General features: G+C 43.8%; 1 protein-coding gene across 1 annotated transcript in view; it reads right to left on the reverse strand.

Annotated features, from left to right (window-relative positions):
- Positions 1-17,564: 17,564 nt before the first annotated feature.
- The window catches only part of GALR1 (galanin receptor 1), a 9,591-nt gene continuing 3,275 nt past the window's right edge, over positions 17,565-23,880 (reverse strand). The window contains exons 2-3 of the mRNA XM_007449663.1: positions 22,165-22,230; positions 17,565-17,885 (exon numbers count right to left, since the gene is read on the reverse strand). Coding sequence (XP_007449725.1) covers positions 17,568-17,885; positions 22,165-22,230 — 384 coding nt within the window. The 3' untranslated portion in view covers positions 17,565-17,567. The remainder of the gene's footprint in view (positions 17,886-22,164; positions 22,231-23,880) is intronic.

A 23,880-nucleotide genomic window follows, 5' to 3' on the forward strand; every position in this document is an offset into this window, starting at 1 on the left:
CAGTGGTTGAGAGTCCGCCTGCCGATGCAGGGGACGCGGGTTCGTGCCCCGGTCCGGGAGGATCCCACATGCCGCGGAGCGGCTGGGCCCGTGAGCCATGGCCGCTGAGCCTGCGCGTCCGGAGCCTGTGCTCCGCAACGGGAGAGGCCACAGCAGTGAGAGGCCCGCGTACCGCAAATCCAATAAATACCTAAATCCAAAAGAAAATGCATCTGGTAGGTGAGAAGAGAGCCTCTGGGGTGTAAAATGAAACCAGGCTTATTTATTACACCTTTACTTGGGCAGATTCCACACACCACAAATATCGTACAAGTCAGTAAAATAATTCCTTTCTATTTATGTATAAATTATGGGAGGAAGTGCAACACCAAGGCAGCTCAGAAGGGAGTGTTGAGATGCCAGCCAACCTTTCTAGATCCTTTGGGTAGGAGTCACATTTGGTTTTGAGTTTTCCAGGTTAGTAGTAAGTGTACTTCCCTTTTATCTGGTATTTTTCCTTCTTTACACTTTTAAAGGAACAGAGGATTTGACAATAGATTTCTACCTCCCTATAGTGTGTGTACGTGTATCTGTCTGTCTGTCTTTTCTACATGGCCATATAAAGCATTGTTGGAAATGCTATTTGATAGTTTATGAAAAAATCATTTCTGCTTTTAAAAATCCCATGAATGATTTTCAGTTTCTCATTAAAATAAAGTCTTAATAACAAAATTCCTTTACTGAGAATATAAAACATGATGACCTAAAAGTTTCTGAAGGAGTCATTCTTTTCCCAAAATTGTGCAGTCTATAAAATAGGGAAATTTTCATTCTATTTTTACCCATTAGTAACCAACATGTCCTGAGATTTTACTGTAGAAGGAACAATGTATTGAGTGCTTTGAAGAAACACAAAAAAGTTTCTCTTCACACTTTACTTAAACAAATAGCCCATTAAAATATGAATTAGACAGAAAAGTCAATCATGGAACAAATAGATACAAACTACCAGTAACAGCGACCACAACAGCCCACATACACAGAAAAAGAACTGGCCCCAAAGAGAACACATAACAAAAGCAAAAGAAATGATCGAGCAAACCCATCTCCATACCTTCAAATCTGTCCCGACATTATCCTAATTAATATCAACAAATAAAGGAAAGAAGTAAATGTAAAAACAAATGAGAGAAGAAGAAAAAATACATTATAATTTAAACATACATAAAAGCTCTGAGTACACCTGAAAGCTAGAAAATGTGGAGCAAAGACACCGAGTTAGAATATGCATATATTTGTAGTATAGAAATGTACCTCATCCTGAACATTCAGGGGATACCTTTTCTTGCAGCAACCATGGAAAGTTCATAAATTAGGCTGAAAGACAACCAAATGTTTTTGATCCAGAGGGAAAAACATTTAACACAAAATAATACTGTAATGCTAGAATGAAAAGGCACAAGTCAGAAACAATGGTCTATACTTAAAGCAAGTAATTATGCACCAGTTTCAAGCTCAATAAACTGAGTTCCTACATTGGTCTTCAAAATTAAAATGTATTGCTCTTCTGAAGACACTTATAAGAAAATGCAGAGATAAGAGCCAGGCTGAGAGAAAATCTCTACAAGTCAAATATCTGAAGAGAACTGTTTCCAGAATAAATAAAGAACCCTCAAAATCAATAACGTGAAAAAGAGCGACCCAGTATTTAAAAATGGGCAAAAGATTTGGACGGACATTTCACCAGGGAATATATATGGATGACTGAAAAGATAAAATGAAAAGATGCCAACAACAGTAATTCATAGGAAAATGTAGATTAAAAACTACGAGATACCACCATACAGCTGCTGGAAAGCAAAGACCCCGACACGTCAAGTCCTGGAGAGGATGCTGAACCAGATTTCTCAAGTGTTGCTACCAACACGGCCACGGCCCCTGTGATAAACAGCTGGTAATTCCTTAAATGTTAGACACACTCATCATACAAGCGAGTCCCTTGTGTAAATATATACCCATGTGAAATAAAATCCAGTGCTCACACAAACACCTAGACGTGAATGTTTACAATTTCATAATTTCTGAACCCCAGAAAGATGCCCATGTTCCTCGCCAGGGGAGTAGAAAAATAAGGTGGGGTGTGCTTTACCCAGCACTGGCACCTCCTCGGGAACAGGAACAAACCACATAACGAATGAGCCTCTGCCTGTTACACCAGGTGAAAGAAACCTCGAGGGCTGCACCCTACAAATCCATTTCTGCGACGTGCTGAAAAGGGCAGAACTTGCAGGGACCCAGAACAGAGCAGCAGTTGCCATGGGTTAGAGGGAGAGAGTAATGGGCGTGCGGTGGGGTCTTCCCCACCCCAGCTCGGTCTGGAGATGCTGCAACCCCTCCCCGCATTTCTTAGTTAAAATCCCTCGTATGAGTTCATGGAAGAGAAAGCCTGACCCCCCTCAGCCAGTCTCTCAGGTCAGGCCACCAGGGTCTGCCCCGAGACGGCAACTAACCAGCCTGGCTAATACAAAGGACATGCAGTAGGGCTGCTAATGGAAAACGTGCAGACAGCAGACATGAGCAGAGCAGTCACCCTGCCTTGCCTGAGATATTCAGAATATGCCCCTCACACTGCTAAGAAAAATAATCAAAGAAATCACAATTCATATTGCAAAAGAAATAAAAAAGCCAAAGAAGCTGCCATGAGATACAAGCAAAACAAAACAGAAAAGATGATCCATCATTTACGAATCAATGTGAATTAGTTATATTACATTTTGAAGTAGAAAGAACGCACTATGAGAAAAAAATCTCCAACGAAAAGCAAAAGCATATGGAGATTCCACAAAACCCACTTACCCAGGGCCCTCAAAACACAAAGCTAGTACAGCCAATATTTTATAATAACTATAAATGGAATATAATCTATAAAAATGTTGAATCACTATGCTGTGCACCTGAAACTCATACAATATTGTAAATCAACCAAATCTCAATTTTAAAAAAACCTCACAAAACTAAAATAAAAGACATAGGGAGTTTAAAACTTAAAAGAAGAGGCAAGTTACACCAGTAAATGAAAACCAATAGGAAGGAAATTTGGAACGTTAATAGAAGAAAATGCAGAATTCAACATTCAGTGTATTAATCAGTATTTCAAAAGGTCATTCTTGTTGAAAAATAAATGCCATGTCCAAGTTAGAATATAAGGATATAACTAGGATAAAAGAGTCATGATTTTCTCTTTCTCTCTCCTATTAAAGAAAAAAGAAGAGGAAAGAAACCCAACAGCAGTAAAATTCATCTCTCAGTCGAGCAGACAAAATAAAGGTGAGCATAGGCTGTGGAGGTCAGCACGCTGCGGCCCACGGGCCGAATCCCACCTTCCTGCCTCTGGCATGTGTCATGTATGTGCTGTCAAAGCTGCACTCACTCTCCCGCAGTCGAGCTAAGTGTCCTGCCCCGTACATAAATCACTCACCAACCCCTGATTTACACTTAAGTCTGATTTGATCCAGAGCGTTGGACGTCCCTCCCCAGACATCACCTCTCAGGCCACACAGAAAATCTCAACAAACTCCAAAACAGAGAAATTGCATAAGCTGTGTTTCTCGAGCCACACGCAACAGGAATAAAAATGAATAAAAACACCAAGGGAAAAAAAATCTCAACAATCGGAAGTTCGAAAAACACCAGACTGGTGTTCTGACATTACCGTGATTAATATCAACTAATAAAGTAAAGAAGTAAATGTGAAACTGAAGAGAACAGGAAAAAATACATTAAAACGTTGATATGCATGAGTATAGGCCCCATTACTTCTATATTTATCATAAAGTGAAAAGATATTTGATCAAAGATTGAGTTGTAGTGCACGTCACTGTATTTTTATTTCCAAAAGAAAAGAAATCTAGTTATGAAACAATTGGTTGCATTAATTACAGTAAACCCATACAAAGGAACAATGCAGTATGCATCCATTAATGACATAGAAAAAATGATCAAAAATTTCTATTAACTAGAAAAGCAGACTGTCAAACACTGATAACGTAATTATGGGTAGTTTTTAATTGTCCTGTTTAAGCATTTCTGCCTACAATTCTCTCCTATAATCACATGAAAGCCATTGATATATTTTATTAAGTCACCAGAAATAACCACAGGGGAAAATAATATGATAAAATTCTCAGCACATAGAATAGAACGAACTCTATTTGAATCGCACATTTTCTTATTCTTCCAACTACTGAAATCTTTGAAAGTGAAAGTCGTTTACACTGAACGCTGTTTGGATGTAATGTGACTTACATTTCCAACTACAGTTGAAAGTACTCCCAGGAACAAAGAAAGCGATATTGCATCTAATACGAAGGTGACGTTTCTCTTTAGACGTGGAAGAACCGCTTACTCTCAGGGATAGGCTGAGGTCAGTCCAAAGCATCATTTACCAGTGGCCCTGCTAGGGGCTTGTTCCCCAAAATGGTAAGAGCTGTTTGTGCTGGGGGTGGGAGGAGAATTCTGTGCTCAGGTGGCTGGAAGATGCCCAGCTTCTAACCCAGCTTCTTTACTATAGTGTCTGAGGATCCTAACAGGCTAATAACACAGCCTACGCCTCCAGGAGAGGGTGCGAAATTCAGGTGCATTCAAAGCTTTTAGGTTTTGCTTGATTTTTGTTTTTGTCTTTGTTTTTAATCCTGGACCCATATTTTTAGGAAGTAACTCTCACAGTTAGTATCCTGGCAAACATGCCTTGGCAGATTCATCCCTCAGCAAACAATTTGGGCCTCTAAAAAAATGCAAGGGGATTTCTGGCAAGTTAACAGCAATAAATGGCTTTCTGGGTTTTACAAACCCCGTGTCCCCTGCCTGCAGCCATTACATGCATGGGCCTGATGGGAACGATGTAAAAGCACCCAAAGAAACCAGCACCGTGACAAGCTCCCTTGCTGGACCAGAGCCTGAGGACCTTTGTGAGGAAGCCAAGGGAAGCCTGGGATAGCATCCAGAGATGTGATTTCGGCTCAGATGAACCGTGTTCTTCCAGAATCGCTGCACCATTCGTGGGGGTCAAGGAACAGCCCCTCACTCACAGCTGCATCACTCACAGCTGCATCGCTCACACCTGCATCACTCACACCTGCTTCACTCACACCTGCATCACGACCCTTCCTTAGTGAGGACCCGGCACCTGAGTGCTTCCTGGAGAACCGTGTACACCAGGGGTCAGCAAACATTTTCTGCAGAGCCAAATAGTATTTTAGGTTTTGCAGTCCCTACACTCTGTGTCACACTGCTCAATGCTGCCTCGTGGCACCGAAGCACCAACAGACAATGGACACACACGACTGGTTCCAGTAACATTTACTTAGGGACACTGAGATTTGAATTTGTGTCACAAAAGATTCTTCTTTTGGCTAAGTGTTCTGGGCAGGAGATTAGGAAAAAGGCAGTTCTCCTGAGTGTGCGGACACAGCCAGATTCTCTCTGAGATCACAGCAACTGCCCGTCAGTTGGTCTTTCCTTTGAGTGGGATTGAGACCACGGCCTGCTTTATGCAGTAGCTGGAACGCCAAACACAGAGGCATTTTTCTGACTGCCTCCACCTTTTATGAAAATATTTCCTAATGAGGACGGGCGATTTTTGCCAAATAAACCTCTCCCATTCCTCTGTACGTGAGACATTCAGAGCTGCACTCAGAAGAGACACACCCCTCGAAGCTCTGTTTTGTGTTCATTTTACTTCACAGACACACGTTCGTGAAGGACCCAGCCCATGTGGTCACCTGTGCACGCCGCGGCCGTCCCCTGCCTTGTCAGGACACGGCCTGTCCAAATATGTCGTTTGGGGTGATTTCTAAGCTTTCCCTGTTACAGTGTTACCGTGAATATATTTGTTCAACTTCATAAGGTCTTTTTCCTTGATTTATTCCCTGAAGTTGAACTTCAAATGAAAAACAGTACTTTCAGATAGATTAAAATGTTATTTCTTATATACTGCGACTTATTTTTAAAAAGTGGATTCTAAAGGGCCCCAAGTATGCATGACTAGAAAACAAGGTCCTACACCTACTGCTAAGAAGGCGCTCAGTGAGGACACAAATGACTTAAAAAAAAAAAAAAATCCCAGAAAATTAAAACACTCTAAAAATCTGCTGGGGACAAATTGATGCTTTGCTCACAAATATTTTGTAATTGAGTTTCACTTGGGTTATTTTATTATTGTCCATAAAGTAGAGCTGATATGTGACAGCATGCAGAATCCCAAGGAATATTGGACACAGTCAAGTAATACTCACCCAAAGTAACTGTGAAAAGCTCAAATGTAAAAAAGAATCAGTAAAATATATTAGAATTTCAAAATTATGCAAACTAGCATGTCCAAGGGGGTTTGTTTGCATTTTTACTTAGTTTTTACTCATAAAGTAATCAGGTGGGTGTGTGCCTTGTGGGTACAAGGAATAAGTTCTTAAATGAATAAGGGAATGATTAAAAAAAAAAAGAAAAATACAGATACTCACCAGGGCTGCTATCAAATTAACAAAAAATCTAATAATCCAGAGTACCACTGGGAGGAAATTCAGAAGCCCAGTTATGGCCCTTGCCTTGGTAGAAACCAAGTCTTTCCTTGTGTCTTAGACCATCAAAGAATGATTACATGTTATTAAAGCAAAATTAAATGTTAAAGTACATTTGTCAACAATAATAAAGCAATATTCAGGGCACCCCTATTCTGAGAATTATATTGTTATTACAATAAAGGCCCCTAACATTAAAGCTGGAGAGAGTCTGGGGAATACCCTCCTTCCTGTATAGATGAAGTGAAGCTCACAGTTGCCCTGTGACCGGCCCATGTCACCGGGGAGCTGGCGGCAGGAGGGACAGACTGCACAGCCCTCCCACCTTCCAGACACGCTCTCCTTCCATCCAGATCTCCAGGGAGGACCCAGCAAGGGTACCACAGAGAGGGTGACTTCTCTGAACTCCCCAGGAACAATACGGCACTTTAGCTATTGACCATAATGAGGTTCCAAACACAGGAAGCTCTTACGGAACCATCCACCAGTCGAGATTGGGAGATTGGGATTGACACATATACACTAATACATAAAAAATACATAACTAATAAGAACCTGCTGTATAAAAAAATAAATTAAATAAAATTCAAAAATAAAAAAAGATTTTCTAAACAATACTGGGCTTCAGTCTCTGGCAGAGCGCTGGGTTCTTGAGCAGTAAAATGATGTAAGTTGCTCAAAATCGGTCATTCTGCTGCTGTTAGTGCCAGCCGCGGACAAGGAGAAGGAATTCCCCCCTCTTCCTTCTGTGGCTTGTTCCCTCATCTGTGCCTCTCTGCAATCATCTGTCTGTTCTGTGCATGCTTTTCTGCACTATTATAGCTCTCACTCCCATAAGCGTCTCTGCGCATGCTCTGGGTGAGGCCCTGGACCGGAGAGCAGGAACAGAGGTACCAGTCTGGGTGGCCAAAGACAGGAGGCATCCACGTCAGTCAGCTGCCTTAGGTGACTCACTGTAACATGAGCAGATTCCGGAGCATTTAAGACCATATGGATAAAATTCCCAGAACCTGTTGGTGAAGGAAATTTAGTTAGAAAGACAAAAGCAGAGGGAAGGAAGGAAGAAAAGGAGGGAGGGAGGGAGGGAGGACCTGGGCATCCTATGGTCCAGTAGGAAGGAGCTCAGTCTGTTATTATTTGCACATTAAAAGGACAGATGATATCTTTATCCAGAAGAAGCTTGGAGCATCTGGATTACGTGTCAACGTAAAGTCCTTTTCCATTTTCTTAAAATTTCAAGGTAGGCAAAGTATTTGCAGATACACAAATAGAAAATAAACTAAGACCCATTAAGAAGGCAGAAGGGCACAGCCCACATGGACCCTACCTTGTAGGGCTGCACAGACAATTTGCACAAAATGGAAAGTTAAAAAAATGCACATATCTTTTTTGTGTGTGTATGTGAATATGCACTGTAAACACATTTATTGTACATATTTCATATAGATGTATTTAAAAAACAGTTGGCAAGGGATTATGGATCTTTTTTTTTTTTTGCTGTACACAGGCCTCTCACTGTTGTGGCCTCTCCCGTTGCGGAGCACAGGCTCCGGACACGCAGGCTCAGCGGCCATGGCTCACGGGCCCAGCCGCTCCGCGGCATGTGGGATCCTCCCGGGCCGGGGAACGAACCCGTGTCCCCTGCATGGGCAGGCGGACTCTCAACCACTGCGCCACCAGGGAAGCCCTAGAATGAAGATTTTTGGAAGCTAATTTTCCATGAGATGAAAAAATAGATGCTGTCTAAACCTAAAATGTGTTTATAGTTATAAACATAATGACTCCAATTCCCTTCAACATTTCACAATCATTGTTTGTAACTTATGATGATCAACTATTTTTAAAATTTAGCATTCTTCCCATTTCACCTCGTTTGGCTTTTTTTGTGGATTAAATTCAAGTAAAATTTAAGTTAATAGTTTTGTTTATAAATAATATGCATTGTATGAGGCAATTTTTCTAAAATTCCTTCTTTCTCCCTCTATCACTTCCACCCATATTTAGATTCATTGGGGAGAGGTCTAGATTGATATGCAGAAGATACTGGCAATGGCTATTTTTTGATAATAAAATTTTGGGTGAATGCTTATTTCTTTCTAATTTCTTGTAATTTTGTGACATTTTTATAAAGACAATAGACATGTATTCTTTTTAAAAATAGAGAAGGAGGAATGGGACAGGAAGGAGGAAGGAGAAAACATTTGCGAACACAGGTGTCAGTTTTCCACCAATGGGATCCACCCATATTTCCCACGACAGCTCCCAGTGTGAGTGAAACGAATTTAATCCAACAACTTTGCACTCTGTTCCTATACTTAGGGAAATACCTTAGAAAATGATGCAATTATGCTTCGTTTGAAAATAACATACTTGTAGATAAGAACACTTTGAGGAACAACTTTTATTTTCACTTCAAGAAAATCGATCCAAATTATAGATTCCAGCTACATTTCATGCAGAACACAGAGGCGATTTAGAATGACTACACTTGCTACGAAGTAAATTAACATCACCTCTTTATTTAGGGGTTTTGGCTTTGCAAGTTTAGTGTTATTCATGCTATGTTTATACATAATATTCATGCTAAATTTATAGATGGTGAGACAAATTTTAGAGAAACAAACTTTAGAGTTATAACATCATCGGGTGTAAGAAGATCCATACTCAGCATTATTTATGTAGCAGTGTTTAAGCAATCACATTGGTAAATGAAAACACAACATACATAGATTTTCTTCCTTATCCAGATACTATTATGTTATCAGGCGATACTGAATTGAAAAACTGTAAACACAGAGTAAGCTACATTTATCTCTTAGAGATAATAATGTAGTTAAAAGTTAGCAGCCACACATAAAGACATGCACATATTTAATTTAAACATTGAGTTCAAAAATTCACATGTAACGATTCTGAACACTGTATTCATGCCTCTATATTTTAGGGAAACAAAGGGAGCCAACAGGTGCTCTTTTCCACCGAGTTATTTTATTTCATTCTCTTGAAGGAAAAATGATGATAACCTCTGAAACCCCTACCCCTAAGTTATCCACCTCTTCACACTCTTGAATACTGACAAATTTCTATAGCTATGGTCATGTAATTGTTGAACAGATATTTTATGAATTTGTTCAAAGTAAGCAATAAAAATCGGAATGATTTAGGTCCCATAGAAGCGCTTTTTTCCCCCCCACAGAACTGCAGAGGTTTAGACTTACAGAGAGCCATCTGCTCAACCTGATGGCTCACAACATCTGCGGTACACCTGGAAGCCTTAAAGAACTGTCTGTGCTCCACCTCTAAACCAATCAAATCAGGTGGTCATTCTGAAAATGTGGTCCCTAGACCAGCAGCATCCATGTTACCACAGAGCTTGTTAGATATGTAAATTGGGGACCCCACCCTGAATCTACTGAATCAGACGCTGTGGAGGTGAAGCTCCGGAATCCGAGTTTCAGATGCTCGGTAAAGTTTGAGAACCACTGCTCGAAGCTAAGAGCAGAGCATCTGCACCTTCTGGATCTCCCCAGATCATCTGAATGTGCCGTCAGTTTGGGGACTCACTCAACCTCTCCATATTCTTCTTTCATGTGAGGATACCAAAGACAGCATTTCCCACAGCAATTTACCTGCAGCAGAATTCAACCAAATCTCAAGCTCCCTAATGTCCACTACCTTTTCTAGAAAGCTCCACAACTCTCTTCCTCACTTAGGCAGACCTAAGGTGAGAAATTAAAAGATTTGGTCAATGATATTCAAGAAATCTTTGGATTTCTATCCCCCATTGTCAAATCTTCAATCGTTATAAAATATACAGCAGTGAAACACGTCTCTTGGAGAATCAACATATGGAAAATAACATTTATGTATCCCCTGCTGGCTCATAAGTATTCCTAAATTATAAGCAGATTTAATTCTGAGGGAAGTATGAAGTGTACGTCTTTATCCATGCTATAGCCGTATTTTGAAAACATCACGAGCCCACGAGTCTGTTCATTCGCTAAGTGTCTTCTGGCTAAGGTTCCTCTGCGGGGCCCGTGAGGCTGCAAAGGTAAACACGACAGGCACGCCTGAGATACCCCTGGTCTCATTTCATGTTTGCTGACCTGAGCTGCAGCGCTGCAATCGATTTTTTTAGCCAGTTTCATGTACCAGCAACAGTCTCTTTAGAAGAAAAATGACACTTTCCATTTTAAACAATATTTTCTCATAGTCAAAGCTAGGTGGCACTGACAGAATGTACCAAAACAGCCTGCTTGTGCCGATTTGTTTTTTTCTTTGTAACAAGATGCGGAGATTTGCACTGGAAATCAACGTGACCCCCATCCACCTCTGCTTCCTTGGATCGTCGCTGTTCCTAAATGGAGGTATCGCTCAACAAGTGGTACCTACGATGCCAGGTGAAGGACAAGACACCTGTTTACGTTCTGACTCTGAGTCTCCCACTTAGGGTTCTTCTGTGTCCCGAAGTCCCACCCATGCTTCGTCTTCACTCACGACAGACCAGCAAGTTTTAGCCCAGGGATGGTGGAATCTCCTTAGAGAAATGGATGCGATTAGCAGCTGGAGAAGGCTGGGGAAGAGGACCAGCTCAGCCTGATGAAGCGAGAGCCCAGCGGACCCACTGCAGCCACAGGCAGAGCCCAGCCCTCCCACCGTCCACTGAGTCAGAACCTCTCAGCAGTGACCAGGGCCACTCCCAGAAGCTGAGCTCGTATAGGTGCGGCCTCACCGAGCCAACCCCCCAAAGAGGGCCCCATGATGGACTGTGCCAGTGGACCTGCTCTACTGCCTTCTGACCCTGTGCAGAAATTGGTCATTTGCGCTCCCTTAGCAAAGTGATTTGCTCTTAACGCTTGTGTTTCCGACACTTCACTGTTAAAGGGAGGAGTGGTGCCAGGGTAATCAGGAAAAAGTTATCAGCTCAGCAAAAAGAAAAAGAAGATACGGGACGTGTAGGGCGCAGGCCATTCACGAACCCCTCAAAGATGACAAAATTCAGATCTCAGGCATAGAAACAATGGTCGACCTTAAGGAAGCAGCAGGGAGTATGAAGGCCATCTCTGAATCGTACAAGCAGGGAGTGAAGGGTCATCAGGAAGAGTGAACCCGCGCAATGGGTGACAGAGCCCTTGGATGAGTGGTCTTTACTTTTCGGCAAAGCGTTACATGGAAAGCGGAAGGCAGACTAGAGCAGAACGCCTCTGGCTGAACGGAAGAGGGGGACCGGAGCCCGCGCCCCGCCAGCCCCCGTCCCGACTTGCCTCCCCAGCCAGCGGTCCTGAAGGGGACCCGCAGATGGCCCAGGGCTCCAAGGGACAGGATCTGTGGCCAACACCTGGATGAGGCTCCGTGATTTCCCGAACAATCCGGCGATCCTTTAAGGGCCCTGGCACAGCCCACTCCGTCCTGAAGACCTTCCTTGTTCCTTGCGTCCCACACAGAAGCAGGGAATTTACATGTTTTCCTAGAGTCTGACACTTACTCCCAGTCGTGACCAAGCCCCAGGCTCCCTTTGCTACATCAGCTCCGTGGGTCACGGGTGCCCCTCACCACACACACACAAACTGTTCCCACCAGGTTTGCCTTCACTGCCTTTGCAGGCCTGGAGGTCTGTCCTCCACTGGCTCTGATGCTGAAAGGCCGTGAAGGACACTAATGTCAGGCTCAGCTCCTTGTCTGCCAGCACCAGGACCATCCACGTTTCCATACACCCTAGGGCACGTTAGCGTGATTGCCCCAAACCAGCTCATCAAGTGGGGAAAATGAGCTTAAGGGACACACTATGGGCTTTAGAACACATAACAAGTTCCCATATCAATAGGCAATAACCCATCTTCTGAAATGAGGTTCTGTAGTACATGGGGTCCCAAAGAAAACCTACAGCGGACCACAAAATTCATCTCCAATTCTAAACTACCTTACAAATCACCACTACCTAAGAGTCTAAAGAGTCTGAATGGTGGATTCCAGTTCTAAACTATTCCAGCAGCCAGTGGCCTGTGACTTCTCTAAATGCTGAGAATCGGGGGCTGTGCAATACACCTTGAGACTTCCAGAAAACCGTCCCCCAGCAAAAAGGATGGGGCTTGCATATGATCTAGCAATCCCACTCCTAGGCATATATCCAGAGAAAACTCTAATTCGAAAAGATACGTGCACCCCCATGTTCATAGCAGCACTATTCACAATAGCCAAGACATGGAAGCAACTTAAATGTCCGTCGACAGATGAATGGATAAAGAAGATGTGGTACATATATACAATGGACTATTCCTCAGCCATAAAAAGAATGAAATAATGCCATCTGCAACAACACGGATGGACCTAGAGATTATCACACTAAGTGAAGTAAGTCAGACAGAGAAAGATGAATATCATATGATATCACTTAAATATGGAATCAAATATGACACAAAGGAGCTTATTTGTGAAACAGAGACAGACTCACAGACAGAGAAAACAAACGTATGGTTACCAAAGGGGAAACTGGGAAGGGATAAATTAGGAGTTTGGGATTAACATATACATACCACTATATATAAAATAGATAAACAACAAGGTCCTACTGTATAGGACAGGGAGCTATACTCAATATCTTGTAAAACCATAATAGAAAAGAATCTGAAAAGCATATATATATATATATATATATATATATATATATATATATATCTGAATCGCTTTGCTGTACACCAGAAACTAACACAACATTGCAAATCAACTAGACTTCAATATAACAAAAAAAAGACAGAAAAGGATGGGGCTTTCCACCCCAAAGTGACAGCAAAAGCCTTAGCTACAGGATCGGCTGGCTCTTCGCACAACTGTCCGAATACAGCAAACTTGGCCAATGTTCAAACAGACTGGGAGAGAAAGCCCAGCTGAGGGTATTTCACCAGGTGTACAAAAGTAGAGCGCTTACTCGCCAGCTTCCCCTCCCACTCTCCATCCCTGAGATGTCCCCACCACCACTGCTGCCCCCAGGACAGAACCCGAACTCTCAGGACAGCAGGAGGTGCCCTGAGCGTGAGTGCAGGACCCAGCAGAGGGGGGCAGTGCCCAGGGCCTGTGTACGTGCTGAAGACCTTGCCACACCGAGCACACCTGCCCACCTCCGAATCCCAGGGTGGCAGCCCAGGTGCAGGAGGCGGGTGTGCGTGCACCTGCCACTCACACTCACATAGGAAAGGAAACCACCATCTGGACCATCTGTGGTGCTTTCACGAGTAAAGAAACAGAATCCTGAGCGATGCAGACGATGCACAGCACGCTCCCCTAGACACGCTTGCCTGACGTACACATAGCCCACGTCAAGGATGCTGAAGCTTTTAAAATCATTCTGCAGGCTCAATTTTCCACTTCTAAAAGAGAACATATTAAAATACAGCACAAATCAAATCCATTTTGCAATTTTTTTCTTTCCAAGACAAATCACCATCAGCATTTAAGGCCACCTACCCTAACTACAGAGACTTTTAAAATCAACCCGTCCTCAGACAAACAAGTCATTAACATCTGCTTGACAAATAACTTAACATGCAACGTCTTTTAATGGCCAAGAAGAACATGATTACCTTAAATAGAAAGTCATTTACAAATTTAAAACCAGGAAGATATCTGTAATCAGTGCAGTTGGAAATTGACAAATTTTAGATGGTAAGTCTCCAGAAGGAGCCACCTTGATCTCTTGCCTCAACCTACATGACCACGTGGTTTATATACATGTTTAATAACATTTTAAGCAAGAACATGACGAAGCTGAACAGTACATTGCTTTACTCAACGCAAGGCTGCTTGAACACAAGCACTTGGGATCGTACAGGTTATTTGTGGCATCTGTGGAAAGGGAATGGATTCTCTCCTGCCCAGAAATCTGACCTTGGGTTTCAGCTAACGTCTTGGAATCATTTCTGCACCATCTCAATGCATCTGAGACACTGAGCAAATGCAGCCATCCGCAGGATCCCAACTGTAAGTTGAGGCACAGAAGCTTTTAGCCTCGCACGGCTCACGCGGTTCAGACATGCCTCCACTGGTACGCCTGGGGTGAAGGAGGAATTTTACTATGGTATATGTCAGAGTGAGGAACTCTGCCTAGAAGCAAGTTAGGATAGAAGCACAGGGGTTGGGAAAGCCGGAGGAGGGGAAGACGATGGTTTGATTCCCGACGTGTGCAGTAGAATGATCCCATTTACAGCAAAAGTATTTCCCTACGATATTCAGAAAACGGCCTCAGCCCTCAACCTTGCTGAGCACATGCGTGGTCAGAACAGCAGAGACTATCTAAACTCTTCCTGGGAACACAGGACGAGACAGTCTCCTCATCGGAGTCCCTATCTTCATCAGCAGGGAACCGAAACTGTTGCTTATGCATATGAAACAGCCAGCATGCCTGCCCGCTATGTAAATATTCCAGAGCCACCGCCCCATGGGGAAGGAAAAGGCCCAGAAAAATAACAGCTGCCCTGGGGCACTAAAGCAGCCACATCTAAGGAGAAAGCATCAATTTTCTTTGAAATTCACTGAAAAACAAGGTTTATCCAGCAGCCGGACTTGAAAGACGCACTGGGTGTCTCTCCTCTAGCCTGGCTGCTGGGAGTAAGGCAGGGGGCTGGGTTATACTGTGAAGAAGGGGCGGGGCCTCCGAATGGCTCCCTTTAATTACACATGAGGACATCGGAGCCCCAGGAAGCAGCTGGTCGGCAGATGCAATAAAAGTTCTGCAACCACTTGCTCAGGAAACTTTACAGGGTTTTACATCTCTGCAGACCTACGTCATCTTCAGCAACAAAACCCGTTAGAGGAAGAGAGAACCTCAACTCTGAACAAGAGGAATTGATTAAAATGACGATGGCAGGAAGAATATCCTATCTGACTATAAAATGAATATCCTATCTGACTATAAAATATCCTATCTGACTATAAAACGCGGCACACTTGGGTTTTGCAAGTCCGTGATCACGTCATGTGGGAGGGACCAAGGCATTACAACGGTAAATAGATCGTGTCGAAGCCCATTCTCAACACTTCTTAGAAAAGAGCAGCATTGGCTACTGTATTTGTTTTAATATTTCATTTGAGTGCGTGGAAAACAGAAGAGGAAAACAAGAGAACAGCCATGGTGCAGGGAATCGCCGTCATCCACGCAAGTCCAAAGGCAACCAGGAGGCAGCTCTTTGTGCAGCTGCGTGAGTTCACACACCCAGAAGTTGTCCCGGCATTTACAATGGCAGCTTCAAGTTCCGCAAAGCACATGACGTATCATCATCAGGATAAAATGTATCTGCTGCTATATTTGAATAAAGTGCAAAAAAATTTTCCATGCAAAGGACTTACGTTGTTCTTAAAAGTACTCACGTACACATATATATAATTTTTTCCCTGGCCATCAAACATGAAAGCTCATACTTTCCCACCCTCTCTGACAATTTTCTCCTATTCTGTCCAGAGAACTATTAATACCATTGCAAATGTAAACACTGTTTTCTGGAGGAATATAATTTTGAAAGCAAATTCATGAACTAGAGAAGTTAACATGCAAAGACTTACATCGAGTTGGGTTTTTTGATCTAAAATTTGGTATTTCACATGAAGTCCTGATTTGACACAGGTGTACATTACACAAATTTCTTTTTTAAAAAATCTTCTTGCTTTTGTATCATCCTAAAATATATCAAAGTCTTACAGTCTGAAAATTATTTTCTAATATAGGATCATTTAATCTTTTCATACTATTTTCTCATTGTAAATATGAAATCATCACAGAAACTACATTTGAAACTCAAGTCATGGTGATTTGAACCCCAAATTAACATTTCCAGAGGGAATGATGTTTGGGGTATATGTGCATTAGACATCATTACAAATTTAATGAAAAAAGCATTTGTTTGTACAAGATATGATATCCCTAGGTATAGCCATTCATAAGATTTGTTTTCTTCAAAATTTATCTGAACCAAACATTTAGTATGCTTTCCTCACATGGCATGACAATTATCTCCTATGACTTGCTAATTTCTGAATTTATGGAAATTATTTTCTGTACATCATCTTCACTGACATTTTTAAAATTCTCTCTTTTGGGTAGATTACATTCAAGGCATAGCTAATACATTGCCATATATATATATATATATATATATATATATATATATATACACACACACACATACATATATATATATATATAATTTTAATGTCCACTTTCATTCTCACAATCTCATTCACAGCTTCCACTATTAGAATACTTGCAGGTGGTGATTTTCCCTGATTTTTTTAGTCAACTCAATAAAGACCAAGTTCACAGGATAGCTTTTAATTGACATCCTGGTGGCTGACACCCAGGGTCATGGCCGCAACACCTCCTGACCTCCTGAGATAAACTTAATGGACCTCATGATTGCAGACAGACGCAGCACAACTCAGAAGCCCTGTACACTATTTACAACTGGGAGCAAATGTGACATGTGCACTAAACTTATTTCCATCAAATAGCAGTGTCTCTATATAAATGGTCACAAAAGTAAAACTCAGGAAACACTTTCATGCGTCCATGATCGTATTTTAAAACACACAGTTTTAATATTACCCCTTATCTTAAAATTGAAGAACTAAACCACAAACACGTTTTCTAAATAAATTTGCTTCAAAATGTAGATCACAAATATTCCTGGCCATCTTTCTAGGTCCTTATTCCTTATCCTATGAAGAACTGAACAAACCTAGGGAATCCTATTAAACTTTCATTTCTTAAGAGGTATAAAACTATTTTATTCTCTTTTGCTTATGGAATAGAATTTAGAAATAAAATAAAATTTAGAAATAATCTTCACTAGACCTAGGGATTTTCCAGGTAGATCAAAGTACTCTTTAAACACAAGTGGAATTTAATTAATATAATATGAATTGTTGTTAAGATAACAAGTTGCTGCCTTGTTTAACACCTCATTGTATTTCTTATGTGTCTAGTCCACAAGAATGGAAACGCCGCACGAAGAACACGCTGATCTTTTTTCACACGTGAGTGCAATTGGTTGATGGCGGGGTATCTATTCGACTTTTATTTTCTTTAGTGTCATTAAGAGGTGACTTATTGCGAACGTGGCACTTGAACACCTGCTTATAAGCCTTCCTGAAATTTTCAGAGAGAAACGCGTAAATGATGGGATTCACGGAGGAATTACTGTACGCCAGGCAGTGGGCGGTGATCCGGAAGAGGAAGGAGGTGGGCGTCAGTGGGAAGACCCCAAACTCAGCCCAGAGGTGGATGACGTGGTGAGGCAGCCAGGAGACCCCGAAGACCACGACCACCACCAGCACCGTCTGCGCAGTCTAGGAGAAGGAAAAGAAAGGCGATGCATCGATTACGGCAGGAAAGGAACCCAGCCTTTTACGGCACGCCCTGAGAGAATTTTCTGTGTATTCTCACAGGATCAAGTACGTACTAAATCTGCCTTAGGTGTCAACCTTCACTTCGCGCAGCAGTTTTGTTCAAAACTTCCCCGGGACCGGCCTTGACCCTCCATAGGGAATAATTCTAGCAGGTATGTGAAACGCATGTGGATAACAGGAAGTGTGCTTTGAGTCATGGCAACAGGAACACACAGATTGAACACGGTAACTTTACAACCCGATGCACGGCACACAGTGGGACTGAGCCCAGGGAGGCAGCTCAGCTGAGCTCGTGAACGCTGCTTCCAAGAGTTGCCTCAACAGACAAGAGATGTTTATTTCTCCTTGTTGAACTTGGACAAACTTAGAGACCCCCAACACATGCAGTGGGTCCAGAGAGCCATTTCAGGGCCTGTCTCCCTGTTCGCTTGTGTCTCAACCCTCCCCTGCCACTCCTAAATCTGAAACACTTAGAAATCAGAGGCAGGGCCCACACGCGTCCTTTGAGGTTTCTGCTGAGCAGATGATGGGAGATCTTCCCTGGGCAAGCACCTCAGCACGAGAGGAGCCTTCCCTCCCGTGCACCACGCGTGCGCCCCCGTCTCCCCGCTGCATCTGTTCTGAGTGCCCGCCACGGGCTGCAAACCTGAAGGGCTGGGATTAAGTCTTGGGACACTTTTCCTGTGCTCCATCACCACCAAATCAGGACACGTTGAAAAGCCAACAGTGCAACCAACTGAAAACTCCATCTCCAGGGATTCGAACAAAAGACAGTGGGCCATTAACATTTTTTAAACTATAAAATAGAAAGCCATCAGCTGGTTTCTTCCTTAAAAGGTTGTAAGCTGGGCTCAACCGCCTGACGGCAGAACCAGGGCTGGGTGGGGGGCACCGAGAGGCGACCGCGGCTGACTGCTGGCTGTGCGTTCTTCACTCGCTGCCACCAATCCGGGCAGACCGCATCATGATCCGCGGTGTAGATGAGGACGCTGAGACCCAGCCTGGCTAGGACAGTGCCTGCTGCCCCCCGGCGGGATGCACAGTTACAGCTGGAGACCGGTCTCTGTGATCCCAAACCGTCCTCTGAACGGCGGGCGCTCGGGGAGAGAACATCCCACAAGGTCTACCTGGTAACGGCAGCCACATCCCCATCTCTGAGCACCCAGGGCTGTCTGGACCGCAGAGCCTTAGGGAAGCTAAGATGGATGTGCATCCGATGCACCTCCTACTTTCCCCACGCGTCTGTGCAGAGTACAGAACCACCATACCATCGTCTGATAGATAAGAAGGCATCATTTAAGGTCATGTGCTAAATCTCTGTACTAATTCCTATACTTGAGGTTGGGTGCTTTATTAGCCTGTCTTCTTTTTACTCCTCACTCTGAAAGTATCTGGAAAATACTAATTTCTCCTCCTCTGAGATGCTCCTTTTAAGCCATCTGAGACATGCGGGTCTTTTTCTTCATTTTATTCATAATCCATCTAATGGAACTTGGCAGAGAAGAAAAAAGTGACTAAAAGATGAGAGTGATGAAAAACATTTTGTAAATTGTATAAATGACGGCCAAAAAGCTTGCTGAATTACTTCAAGCCAGAAGGGGAAAAAAAGAGCAGCTGTTGAAAGAACCTCGTGGTTGAGAGGGTGCCGAAAGGGCCTCGCATCTGCTTTCTTATTAGAAGGAACCATCCCATGGGGAGGTCTGTCCCACTGGGAAGTCTCCCGGACATTGTTTAAGAATCTCGTTTTCGCATCTAATCAGCCTTGTGCCAGAAAACGTTTCTTTATGTCCAGCAGAGCCTGGCATTAATCAAGCACAGGGCTCTGTACTATGATTACTACTATTCTGGCAACGGAAATCACACTCTTCATTTGCATTTTCCTCCAAACATGCAGGAGAACTGTTCGGCACGTTTGTGATGAAAGACCTAACCCTCTGCCCCGTGAGTGCTACCAGCCTTAACACTAAGGGGTCCCCAGGTGGGTGGATACAGCACAGAGGAAGGCGCCCTACTCAGCCACTGAGAGGGGAGCTGGAAACGGGCGCACCTGAAACGAAGGAACTATCAAAATCTTATCACATCACCCCGTCATCCGCCAGCAACTGAACATGTATACACACCAGGAACACTTTTCTGCACCCACACCCGGGGGCGTATCACCATGAGACAATCCAGCCTTCAGGGTTGACAGTCAAGCTGGCTTTCCATCCTGGACCCTCTGCTCTTCCCCCCACTGTCTCCCGTCGGCTTTGCCCTTGTTCTGTCTGTCTCCCATTCCCTCTTCCCACCCCACCCCTGCACCTGTGTGCTATCCCTTGCCTAGATGCAGGTGCGCGCACACACACACACAGGCCCCAGCACCACACTCTATTTGTTCTGTGCAAACAAAGAGGCAATTAAATATATCAAAAGAGATCTGCCGTCTGTTCAGTGGTTATTAAGGGTCAGAGGTTGTAAGCATCAAAGAGAAAAGCTTCCCTCCTCCAAATGCTGAGAACTTCTCCCATGGTAAGAATTACATTTACACATACGTATATAATATACAGCCACACATATATATGTACACACACACCCCCCATACACACACGTATACACATAAAACCAAACGATGTAAATGTTAAACTGATCACTGATCTTTAGACCATTTTACTGTAAAACAGAAGCTTTTCTAATGACTTCTTCCAAGATCTATTTTCATTCTTTTTTTTTTTTTTTTTTTGCGGTACGCGGGCCTCTCACTGCTGTGGCCTCTCCCGTTGCGGAGCACAGGCTCCGGACGCGCAGGCTCAGCGGCCACGGCTCACGGACCCAGCCGCTCCGTGGCATGTGGGATCTTCCCGGACCGGGGCACGAACCCGTGTCCCCTGCATCGGCAGGCGGACTCTCAACCACTGCACCACCAGAGAAGCCCTATTTTCATTCTTTTAATCACTTTTTCTCCTCTGGAACCTCCACAACTTCTCTCCAACAGTTTTCAAATATAGAGACTAAAAACTAACTGTAGCATGCAAATAAGATCCAGCCAATGCTAAAGAAAAGTTTTATTTCCTTCCTGCCAAGAAGCAGAAAATCTTTGGCGTCAATCATAAGCAGGTACCACGTTCCAAGGGCATAACCTCTGCGGAAGCTGAGCAAGCCCCCACCCTCCGCAAGGGTGTTAACCTCTTCAAATACAAGCTAAATTTTGTACTTTTTAACCAACTGTCTGCTATTTCTTTTCACGGACTCCGAGAACAGGTGTGTTTTTAGCCACATTATTGTTTATAAACAAGGAAAAGTCAGGAAAAGCTGTACTTTATTTATGCAGAAGTTTTTAAAGCAAATATGATTAAACTATAATTTCTGCAAATTATGTGTCCTTGATCATAATAAATAATTAGAAGGAAAACCAAGGTATTTTAAGATGTTATGAGTAATATTTGCGGGTAAAGATTCTGGTTATAATCTCCTCTTCCCTAATCATATGGTCTAATAGTCTCATCAACTTGCATTCTACTTTCTAAAAATCAGAGATGATACAGATACTATCTGAATAAGAGGTAAATTAATCCTGATTTGTAAAACAGTTTTTCCTCAAAATGTGAAGTGTGATAAACTGCAGGATGTTAGATGCTGTAATACTCTTCAGGAGATGCTTCTGGAATTCAGAATTCACGGGATGAAAAAGACAATTAAAAGTGGGCTGAATTCCCCCGTGGCCCCTCCCATCTTTAGTTCTCTCCCCTCGGGGCCAAAGTCAGCACAAGTCTGGGAGGAAGAGAGACGAACAGTGCATCTGCTTCTGAGGCTTCAGGGAGAGGCTGTAACAACACTCTCTCGAAAGATTATTAAGACAGGGCCTCCTGAAATCACATCAGAGTCGGTCAATACACAATAACATGACTGTAGTATCATGCAAAGTGTGGATCCAGCCACTCGGCACTCTGTTCCAACCAACCTAGAACATACCTTCTCAAGAGGCTCAGAATCCAGAAAAAGCACCTTTCCTCCCCTCCCGAGACTTCCATCCACGTTTTCGTGCAGCACGGTCACCCGGCCACCCTCAACAGCTCACTTCCCATTTCTACCCTCTGCCTAATGGTAAGAGGCTCATTTCAAATCTCTGTACCCAAGAACCAAAACGTCACAGGCACTGGGTGGCTGCAAGGAGAGCTAAGAGTATATATGTAAACTGAGCTCTAGAAACGCGCACAGGCTGTAAGTCCACGAATATTTTTACCTTTTTCTTCGATGCCTCTGACTTCTTTGACACGTTCTTCAACTTTTTATGCAAATGATGAAGGACCTGAAAAACACAGACTAGTAAAATCGGTTTGTCTCAGACCCCACACATCACTGTCCATTTTGCATCGACACTTCTTGACGTTCCGAAATGGGACCACCGTCATTCACAACGTCATTCAAACTGAAATTCACACGAGGTGGTGGAGTAATGATGGCTAAGAACTGCCAAGGACACCTGTTCCTCTAACCCTGAGGGGTGCCCAGGTGCCATCTGTGGCCGGAGCACCTGCTGGCAGAGAGTTCTGGTTCAGGGAGCTCTGCAGTTTCGTCCAGAAAGAGCCACACCGCTACCCATATGTGCATCCTTGTTGGTCTCCCTTCCACCTTGGCTTCCCCCAAGAGTCTACATTTTAACAATCCCCAGGTCCCTGCCGTATGTTAAATCCTAGAAACATGGAAAAACTACAGACTGCCCTCCGGCATCACTGATGACTGGAAGACCGTTCAGCAAGGTTCTACAATTAATGTCCCATCGGGAAGGCTTCCAGGGAGACACCGGTTTCCTTCCTTAGAGAAACTAGCTTTGTCTTCTCTCGCCAATGTAATACTCAGGAGAAATGACGTGAGTCACTTTGGTTCTATGTAAGAATTTACAACATAAGCTATACAACAGGGCCGAGACGGCTGTACATACGCCACACTGGTGTTGAGTTCTTTCTTATGTCCCGTCTGAGTGAAAAATCTAAGGAAAATTAGCTCTGGGTGACGAAGGGCTTTAGACTGTCCACCGGTTACTCAATGAGTCTCTGCAAAAACTGGAAGCAGTGTTCCAGCCACCTCTCTGTCCCCCTGAAGCACCACAGCACGGAAGAAATTTAATGGAACTGGACTTATTGTGAAAGCCTGCTCCTTTCGGCTGGATGCAGCCCTTCTGGAGGGCCCTTCCCTGATTGTGAAGCCACGGGACTTATTCACACCCTCACGATTCCTGTGCAGGTCAAGCAGCCATCACGGGGGGTGTGAATTTCCGACTCCAAATTCCCAGCTCTACTGACATACTTCTCACTTCCTACAGAGGCTAAGCATCCTCTGCATGACAAGCCTTTCACTTGCTACAGGGACATTTGGGATCACTCTCTGCACGTTGACAATGGGTTAGTTTACTGCCCTGCCAACAGAGACTGGGGTATAAAAAATCAAATCTAAGGCAAAGATAGAAGAGAGGCTTTGGCAGGAACAAATGAGGAGAACTTTCAAGGGGAAGGAAAGGGCTGGACAGGACCCTGCCTGGCGAGGACCGGCCTGGCGAGGTTCTTTGGGGACAGCCTTCCCAGAAGACCGAAAGCAAGGGACAAGAGGAGACGCAGCAAAACAAAATCAGAGAGGGCCACCTGGAGAGGACTCCATATGGAAAAGTCAAACGTTACCTGCTTCATAACACTACCCCAGGGATTACTCATTCCTTCCACACACTTGGGGGGATCACATCTGGGTAACTGCAAAACGCCTAAGGAGGGCTTCCCTGGTGGCGCAGTGGTTGGGAGTCCGCCTGCCGATGCAGGGGACGCGGGTTCATGCCCCGGTCCGGGAGGATCCCGCATGCCGTGGAGCGGCTGGGCCCGTGAGCCATGGCTGCTGGGCCTGCGCGTCCGGAGCCTGTGCTCCACGACGGGAGAGGCCACAGCAGTGAGGGGCCCGAGTACCGCAAAAA

Source organism: Lipotes vexillifer, unplaced genomic scaffold (genome assembly GCF_000442215.2).
Source record: "Lipotes vexillifer unplaced genomic scaffold, Lipotes_vexillifer_v1.1 scaffold196, whole genome shotgun sequence".
Taxonomy (NCBI): Eukaryota; Metazoa; Chordata; class Mammalia; order Artiodactyla; family Lipotidae; genus Lipotes; species Lipotes vexillifer.